Genomic DNA, 9557 nt, shown 5'->3' on the forward strand with positions numbered 1-9557 from the left:
GTATTTAGCACCCGATTAAGAACACTGATATTGCACAATAAAAAAATCACATTCCATAAAGTATGTTAATAGCTGGAGTTGCGCGCAAAACCAATCTTTGACACGAATGGAGTTTGTATTTTTGATGAAAAACTCAGAACATTTCCATTTACATATGCAGAACCAACAAAAATGAGTTCTAAAAATAGAGCAAGAGACACACTAATCACATGCAAATGGCCAGCTATAAGATAGAAATGGCCAGCCGACTCAGCAAAAACTATAACCATTTAGGCAGACAATGCAAACCCACATATTAGGGCCGGTGATCCATAATTTTTACAGGTGATCATAGATGGATTCACTTTTATATGGCAACCACAATCACCCCAAAGTCCCGATCTAAACGTCTTAGATTTGGGATTTTTTAGGTTGATCCAATTTTTGTATTAAAAAATATACCCAAAGACCTTGATGAAATGATTCCAACGTTCAATAAGCTTTTGATGAACTACACCAAAAAGTATTCAACAATGTTTGGTATTCATATCAATATGTAATGCAAGAAATCATCAAGGTCAAAGGAGGAGGAAACTACGTGATACCCCATATGAAGAAAAAACAGTTAGAGAAGCCCGAAAACTTGACTCTCCAAGTACAACCCGATGCATCAACAGTCAAAAAAGCATGCAACATTTGTTTCCAGAAAATGAAGGTTGAAATGGGGTAACAAACCAAGTAACCCGGAGCATAGTCCGATCCTCAAAACTAGTTGTTTTTTAAAACGAATTAGGCAAACATAAATAAAAGCTTTGTTCGAACACGCCAATTTCTTATTTTCATAAAACTGAAACTGAAAACTGCAATTGATAAACATGCCCTAGGAAACGATCAAACGAAGGATTAGCTTGTAAAAGACCCCTGAAAAATGTCCTGCCACCGAGGCACCGACTGTCGGGCTCAATCTTGAACATATTTCCCGCCCTAAATTTGTAGAGGGACGTGTTTATTTTGCAGTTTGAAAATTTCCGGTTTTACAAATTGCCGCTGAAAATCTTCGAACAATACGATTATCATATCGTCATTCGTCAAATGCTGCGCACTTTTTCACAATTGAAACCTCTCTTACTGTCAGTCTTCTCAATTTTTATTTCATATAAATTTTCGCATCCAAAATCAATTAATTTCTTCCTGAATTGGGTATTACTCTCAAACCCTAACCCTAATTTTAAATTTTCTGATTGTCCCTTGTAAACTGTTTCAGTTGTTTCAGGAAACAGGCAAGACGACCATCAATTCGGTATAGTAGTGTTAAATTTCAGGCGAATTGTTCAATTTTTGCTACCAAAATGGAGAATGATTCCTCCAAGAAAACTGAGATTTCTGCCCTAAACCCCAATTCACAACCAAGAGGGGCTCTGGTGGTGTTAGAAGGGTTGGATCGAAGTGGAAAGAGCTCTCAATGTAGCGAGCTTCTCTCTCACTTGCAAAGTATTGGGTGTCCTGTTGAGTTATGGCGGTTTCCGGACCGAAATACCGCTGTTGGGCAGATGATTTCTGCTTATCTTTCCAATGAATCCAATTTGGATGACCATACTATTCATCTCTTGTTCAGTGCTAATCGATGGGAGAAAAGGTTGTTCCTTTTTTCCCCTCCACTTTGGTTTAGTTTCTATATTGGCAATTTCTTTTTTGGGTGTTTCATTCCATTTGTTTGATGTTATGTTTAGCTGAATCTAATTCCTCTCCATGAATGGTGATTATTTTTGGTTTATTTGTGTAAGTCGTCCTTGGATATGTTGCGGGTCGAGCTATTATTGTTGGTACCACTATTTAGAGCATCTCAATTTGCAATGATTTTGGTATTTTGAAAAAATCAAGTCTTTATAATTGTTATTTTGGTATCTTGGTTAATAGTTTCTGTATGGATCTATTGAAAATAGTTTCTCAATGGCTTTCGATTAATTAGGACTAAGGCCTGAAGGCGACATGCATTCTGACATCCTTAAACCCCACCCTCAGTTAGATTTAAGTTCATTTGTTATTGTGGTAGTACCTTCCATAACATTTTGTATGGAGTAATGTCGAACATGTGGATTTTATGATCAATATTTGTTAAGTTATCAGTTCTCTATTAATATTCTTTTGGTTCATACTTGATATAATTCATGTAAAGCATAATTTCAGTCTCTTTCCATACAAGGGTCTAAAGGAAACTACTCATCCTGCAGAAGGTGGGAACTTAGACTATAGGTTTATGTTATGGTGTCGTGTTTTAACTGTTAATCCTAGATTTCCTTCCAACAGGTTTATTTTTATGGTGTAGTGCGGTAGGTAGGAATTCATACAATATGTTTACGTTTATGTTGTAAATTTCTGAACTTATATCTATCTAGATTCCTAGGGTTCAGGATCCTACTTGGGATAAGGGATATTGTGGCTATTCTCACCGTGGTTGTAAGGATTTGATATTATAAATGCTTTTATAATTGGTTGTAGATGCCTTTTGTTCTACATTACGAGGTTTAGAGGGGCTATGAACCAACTAGTCAATCCCTATTTTTGAACCTAGGAAAAAAATCGAAGATGATATCCTATCACATAATGTCTCCTTGAAGAGGCTTCTTTTATCTTGGTATCTTAAATAGATATTATTCTTGGTGTTTTGGGCTCATAAGATTCAAATATTTACCTTTTCATCCATTTTTGTGTGTGTGATGTCTGCTTAGTTGTTGACTTTTTTTTACAATTGCAGATCATTGATGGAGGATAAGTTGAAAGCTGGGACCACTCTCATTATTGATCGGTATTCCTACTCTGGGGTGGCTTTCTCATCAGCCAAAGGCCTTGATTTTGATTGGTGTAAGGTAAATGTGTTGTTACCTCCATTAGTGTTTTAGTGCCGGATGAATCTTCTATAAATTTGGTTACTACCTGATTTTCATCCCATGACACACTTTTCTTTAATAAATTTTTGGATGTCTCGGAATAAATCCTTTTGAGTTTGCAAATTCACAAATTAAATCTATCATAAATTCATAATTGTACGACTTTTTATTGTGCTAGCATTTTGTGGTTGCAGACTTTGATTCCTATGGAATAGTCAATTAGTCATGAAAAAACATTTGATCTCCATGCCACGGTTAAAGTGGAGGTTGATTTTAGGGAATAGGAAGTACATAGTGTCAGGTTCGATACTTGTGCAATTATATCTTGAACTCCTGGCCTTCACTTTTTTGCTTGTGCCTCTGGTATGCAAGTACAGCGATGGTTATACCTAATATCAGTAGCAAAAATCTGAAATGCAGAAACAAGGATATCTAGTTACCAATGTTAGGGGTAGAGCTTTCCTAGTGGAATTGGCAAACTTATTGGGTATTATTGTGTATGTGTTTCTCTTAGGATACACAGATGGAGAAAAGGCTCAATCTGAATATATTGTCTACTCAAGTGAAACTTTAGTATAGAGCTGACATGTGTAATAAGCAGGTAACCTGCCTGACCCTTGTAACCCGTTGTTCTAATTTCCCATTCACAGAAAAGTTTAAAGAAATCATCAAAAAACTCTGGAAGGACAAAATTTTAGACAATAGAAGTATTGCAATTGAAACATCCATTGATAAATTAGACATGGTTGTGCAGGGAATTTTCATGTTTCCGGTTTTCTGCAGAGATTAATGCTGGATAAAGTATAAATTACCAGACAAAAACCAATGTTCTCGGACTACATTTCATGCTAACCTAAACTATGAAAACATTTATCTAGATATATTATAAAAAACTGCAACTCCTTTTTAATTAAATAGCATGAAATTCTGAACCAAAAACCGTTCTTTCAAGTCCTTATCTTTCTGTTTTCTTAGTTTAGGTCATTTTTCAGCTTTATTCCTAAGCAATTGGAAGGGTACCTGTCATTGAACAAGGAATAGATAGAGAGGAATAGAGGATGGAAGAAGGGACATATGTAGAGAATATATGAACTCAACAGTTGTTGAGGGAAAGCTGAAAATTAGTCTAGAAATGTGGTAGGCAAGATAATTTTTAATAGTGCTAGGAGTCCATACTGGGCATTTTTTTAGCTTTGAATTATTATATGGACTGAGTGAAGTATTAATCAATGCCCATCTGGTTGAAGGCATGTTATTATAAACTAACACCACACCCTAGGTTTAATGTTGTGATATTGACTTTCATAGTCTCATTTATAGAAGACCATCGAGAGCAAGCAGAAAATTAGTAACTGAAATTGAAATATAATAAAAGAGAAAACATGAAGGAATGGTAAAGAGAAAACATATCTTTTATGATAAAAAAAATAGAACTGCACTGTTAACCGAAAATCCATTCTCAGTTAGTTGAGTGTGATATATGTTGACTACTTGCTTTGAAGATCCCAAGTCTTAGTTTCTTACCAATCAACCAGACCACTCAAGTCCTTGTCCATTTAGTTGTAATATGACTATTTTTTTCTTTTTGCAGGCACCAGAGATGGGATTGTTGGCTCCGGACATGGTCTTGTACCTTGATATATCACCAGAGGTATATTTTTCAAAGAAAGCTTTAGAATTTGGAACTGGTTTGCAAAAACATGGGTTATTGAATAGGCCTGACAGGAGCTTTGCCTATAGCTTCATGAAGAAACTATGTCCTGGATGATTTTAGCACACCAAAAGTTGATTTATGCAAACCCACTATGAAAACACTGTTTTATGTGTTCTACTCATGATGTGTGACAAAATCAATCAATGGATGCCAAAGTCAATCAATGGGTGTGCCATAATCAATTTCTGTCCTGGATGTATTCCTTTACTTGGAGATCTACGATATGTGCCCTTTCTTTTGTGACTCAGGGCTGTTAAATCAGATCTTAGTTCTTTCACATAACTTGGTTGGGATTGATAACTTAAGTACACTAAATTGAAGAAGTATGCCATTTACCTTACTGCTACCTTTCTATCCATCTTGTCACGTTCCTTGATGAAAATAAGGTGACAGTTGTGACAACTAACTAATTTTTTATGTGCACAAAAATAAAGGTAGGTCTAACTGTTCCTTCTGTGAATACAAGTCCCATTACACCAAATCCATTAATGTCAGGTCAAACTATATCCTAAAATCTAATTTAAATTGCAGAAAGCTGCAGAAAGAGGAGGCTATGGTGATGAAAGATACGAGCGTGTTGATTTCCAGGGAAAGGTCAGAGAAAAATATCAGGCTCTTCATGATGCCTCATGGAAGGTATATTTTCTTTTCATGTCCAAGAGAACAATTTGTCTGAAATTGAATGTGGGATTACAGAGTTCGAATTTGCAGCAGATCCCTTTCTTAGTGTGTTTCTATGAATTTGTTGCTTTAGTATTCTGATTCTGCCATCCATCAAAGTCAGTAATTACGTACTGCCATCAAGATTTTCATTGGGTGCTAAATGGTAACAGATTGTTGATGCCTGTTTGCCAATGGAAGAAGTCCAGAAGAAGCTCAGAGAATATGTGGTTGAGTGTGTCGCGACATGCCAGAACGGAAGGGCTCTCTCTCACCTCTGGTCACATTAGGTAGCATACAGTTGCTCGTATACCATAGTCAATAGCTATCTCCTACCTGTAGATGTTCTCGTCCTAGCATATGCTGAATTCTGAATTGAGGTGTTTCTACCTTATTTCCGGCTTTAGAAAATACAAATAGATGAAGTTGTAGCTGTATTGAACTTTGGCAAGGGTACATTTGCTTTTGTATTTCTATGCTTAGTAATTTAGTAGTGCTTAAGTGGGTGTATTGCATATAAAAAGCTCTTTCTGAACAAAATCCGTTGTAAAATACATCAGTTGTATGCAAGATCTATTTAAATTTCTTATATTCATGTACATAAAACATTGTTTTTTTCCCTATCTATTAAGACATTGGGTTAAGTTTGCGAAGACCTGAGTTAAAGGCGACCTTTAGTTTAGAAGGTTGCGAAAAAGATGGGTTAAGTTTGCGAAAAAGATGCAAATTCTTTAAATGTACCTTAGTTTAAATGTTTGTCACACTAAATTGGATTATTTGTTCTCACTGTTCATGCTCAATTTGTATGCAAGATAGACAATGAATTTTAACTACTAATAACTGTCTAGTAATATAATTAACCGACTCTTAGCAATTAATTGCCAAGATGAGTGAATGATTTTTTTATATTATATAAATATTTTAACGTCACATATCAACTCATAACTTCGATAAAAAAAATGGTTTGAAATAACTTTTTCATCTTAGAAGGATGTTTTTTACATGTGTTCATTATGTTGGATACGTGTCGGACATATATACGCTAGTGGCTTAAGTGGATATCATATCAGGTAGACATTAATAAAGGAAATTGAATTCAATGGACAAAAATATCCAAAAAGTGAAAGCTTACGAGGCTAACTTCTGATGGCAATATTGTCCATTTACATAAATTGGCAGCATTTTTTTTTTCTTCTGAAATTTCAGTACTTATTATGCTTTCCCTCCACAAAAGCATGGGAAAAAAAAGAAGCCACTGGATTCAACTATGCTTATACCTTGTTATGATCATTCATAGTAAGTGAGGAAGAGAGAGAAATAAGACACTAAGAACTTAAAAAGCTCAAACTCTTTCAAGAATCCATGGCCATGGCTTCGACAAGTACGTTTTCTTTCTCTTCTCTAGTCGAATGGAAATGTTTATATCAATAACTGTGATTTGTGAATAATGTAAATAACATGGCATTTTTGTAATTAAATTAGTACAACAAATAAAAAAAAGGTGGAAATAAAAAAATAAATGAAAAAAACGAATTAAATGAATAAAATTTGAGATTTGAGCTTAAATGAAAATTTTGAACTTAAATGAATAAAAATTGAGTTTAAATATATACCTACGATTATGCCATTTGATTTGTACTATTCATCAACGATTTGTTAAAATAGACTCGTTGTTGTTGTTACGTGTATAATAGTATCATAGATTCCTGCTAAAATGATGCAAGTTCATCTTTGAAAAATAACTCGAAAATTAAAGAAATGTAACAGAGAATGTTATCTTCCTATACACTGCATTTTGACAGCAAAAGTTTGGACTCAAAATCTTATACGGAGTAATTCAGATTTTCGGGCTAGCATATTTTCGATTTTTTGATTTATTGTATTTTTTGATTGTGTAACTTGGGTTATTCAGAGTTTAGCTTAGAGTATTATTTGGATGAATTGAATGCAGGTACACCCATGTTCAAGAACAAGTTGCAAGAATATACTCAGAAACGAGCTTTGCCAATTCCTGCATATCGAACAGCTAACGAGGGACTTCAGCATGCACCAATGTTTAGGTCCACTGTATTTGTTGATGGAATGGAGTATACATCTAAGCTTACATTTCGCCGTCTAAGAGATGCTGAACAGGATGCTGCAAAACTTGCTTATGACTGCATTCTATGCAATCAGCAGCAGCAGCTTGATGCCAAACCCCTGCTTTCTGAGGTGAGTTAAAATCTTAAAAGCTGCAGATCCTTGGGCACTTGCCCTAAGATTTTATATATTTTTTTGATAAAAAATAATTCGTTGATTAAAGTCATACGACAATAACATTAAGATTTGAATCTCACAAACACATACCAATCGAATCAAGTATGCTTTCCGTCTGATTGTAGTCGAAAGATTGACCTCATCTCGCACAAATCTTACCAATGACACAACCTGGACTAAACTAAGCACACAAAACTTAACTACAATCAAACTCATCATAGAGATACTTATTACACTGAAAATATGTAGTTTTATTGAGATCAAACGTAAAAAAAAAAAAAAAAACAAAATTGACGAGAAAGGGTCGGGAGTACCAAATTTCCAGCCTAAAGACCCTAATTTTTGTAAACCCTAAAAAGAGAAGGCCCTGAGATTTATATGATCTCAAAGAAGATGGATCTTTTTTCTGTCAGTAAAATTGTATTGCAAACAGACAATCATTCTAACAACCTATTTCATCAAATATGAGTATGATTTACCTAGGTCTAGTCGCGTCTAGAATACTTCTAATGCCTGCTCTGATATAAACTTTATCAAGAAGCTTAACTAGTTAACAGATTTGTGACTATACTCAGTATTCTGTCATTCTTTTGCAGGATCCAAAATCTAACAAGTTAATATTGTATGAATACGCAACCAAGAAACAGTTTGATATGCCCACATATAAGACTCATTCATCGGAAGGAGAAGGACAGCTTCCTATTTATGTCTCCACGGTGACAGTGGCTGGTACTAACTTCACTGGTGAGGGGGGAAAAAGCAAGAAAGACGCAGAACAGCTTGCTGCACATGCTGCACTACACTGGTTACAAGGTTTTTTCTTTTTATTTTATATATTTATCATTGTTGCATAATTTTATATAAGAATAGAGTTTTATGGAATTCAGCTTCCTACATACTCTATACTTGACAAACGAATCAATTCAAATGACAGGTTGCATAATCTTTGATCATACTATTGGGTGATAGTTTAACTTTCTAACGCTTTATATGCTGGTTCTGCCACTATGTAGGCCTTGTTCTCAAATTGGTCTGATTTTTCTAGTTTCTGGTCTGGTCTTAATATTTTCTGTAAGTGCTTTTTCTTTGTATGGTTTGGTCTAATCTGAACTAATAATCAATAAGAATAAGGTGAAGAGAACAAAGCCATATTTATCCATAACAACAGAAGTAATGCTCTACAAACTACATAACGTTTAAAGGTTATCCTGATTTTAATCAATAACTCCGCAACCTGCTTATAGGAACTGATTCTGGAGCTGTTCTGAACCAAGTGCTGAGTTCAAAGAGAAAACACTATAATGCACTTAAAACAGTCAAAGTCACAGGGTACAACCAAAAGAAACCAAGAAGCAAAAGTTTCACAGGTAAGATCAATAACCTGTTTCTGTAAACTGAGCTTGAGTTTCTTCAAGTAGAAAGTACTTCAAACAAGGAGAAAGGCACCTAATTTCAATACTTCTGGATTATGTGCAGGTTCTGTAGCTGTCTCAGAATCAAAAAGTGGTATAAAGGTTAAGAATTTTCACCAAGGCTGTGTCGAATACTTCATTTCATTTCAACATTAAGATCGATTGGGATGAATAGCAAATAGTACAGTTTTTTTTTTTTTGCAAATGTTATGTGTGAAACCCTTTTTTTTGTTCATTTGATTTTTGTTCATTGCTTACAGCTCTTAACATCAGCTCCTCGGCCGTTTACTGGTGTAACAAAAATGCCGAATTGTCAGGGTACAACCAAAACTAACCAAGAAACACAAATGCGCAGCTGTTTAAAGTGGAGCAGATCAGCAAGGCGTTGATTCGAGTACAGGAAACGTGCTTTTATGTTTGATTTACTACCCAATTATTCACTGGTGTGATAAAGCTAGTTACAAGATTTACATATAACAAGCACATCATTTCACAGCAGACCGTTGCAGTTCAAGTCTTGGCTGAGTGTTGTAGAAGCACAAATTAGTTTTGTTCTGATAAATCATGTGTTTATTTTCAAACTGCAGTGTCTTATGTAACCCTGCACTCTATACTCTATACACTATAGTGTAAGCCTTTGGTTTAGAG

At 34.9% G+C, this 9557-nt stretch overlaps 2 protein-coding genes across 2 annotated transcripts; both read left to right on the top strand.

Annotated features, from left to right (window-relative positions):
• Positions 1–802: 802 nt before the first annotated feature.
• LOC110802944 (thymidylate kinase) lies at positions 803–5830 on the top strand. The gene is made up of 6 exons (XM_022008402.2): positions 803–1109; positions 1244–1615; positions 2735–2846; positions 4459–4518; positions 5113–5217; positions 5415–5830. Exons 1-6 carry the CDS (start codon positions 1072–1074, stop codon positions 5529–5531), a joined length of 804 nt encoding a protein of 267 aa, XP_021864094.1. The 5' UTR covers positions 803–1071; the 3' UTR covers positions 5532–5830.
• A 652-nt stretch (positions 5831–6482) lies between these two features.
• On the top strand, positions 6483–9554 carry LOC110802954 (double-stranded RNA-binding protein 4). The gene is made up of 6 exons (XM_056837417.1): positions 6483–6622; positions 7193–7452; positions 8094–8310; positions 8742–8864; positions 8974–9011; positions 9170–9554. The coding sequence occupies exons 1-6, from the start codon at positions 6604–6606 to the stop codon at positions 9296–9298; spliced, it is 786 nt and encodes a 261-aa protein (XP_056693395.1). The 5' UTR covers positions 6483–6603; the 3' UTR covers positions 9299–9554.
• Positions 9555–9557: the final 3 nt, after the last annotated feature.

The sequence above is a fragment of the Spinacia oleracea genome, chromosome 2 (genome assembly GCF_020520425.1).
Source record: "Spinacia oleracea cultivar Varoflay chromosome 2, BTI_SOV_V1, whole genome shotgun sequence".
NCBI classification, from domain to species: Eukaryota; Viridiplantae; Streptophyta; class Magnoliopsida; order Caryophyllales; family Amaranthaceae; genus Spinacia; species Spinacia oleracea.

Coding starts and splice junctions, on each gene's coding strand:
- LOC110802954 (XM_056837417.1), top strand. Junction 7,453..8,093: donor CCAAACCCCTGCTTTCTGAG/GTGAGTTAAAAT, acceptor ATTCTTTTGCAG/GATCCAAAATCTAACAAGTT. Junction 9,012..9,169: donor AATCAAAAAGTGGTATAAAG/GTTAAGAATTTT, acceptor CATTGCTTACAG/CTCTTAACATCAGCTCCTCG.
- LOC110802944 (XM_022008402.2), top strand. CDS start 1,072: ATGCTGCGCACTTTTTCACAATTGAAACCTCTCTTACT. Junction 1,110..1,243: donor CAATTGAAACCTCTCTTACT/GTCAGTCTTCTC, acceptor AAACTGTTTCAG/TTGTTTCAGGAAACAGGCAA. Junction 1,616..2,734: donor GCTAATCGATGGGAGAAAAG/GTTGTTCCTTTT, acceptor TTACAATTGCAG/ATCATTGATGGAGGATAAGT.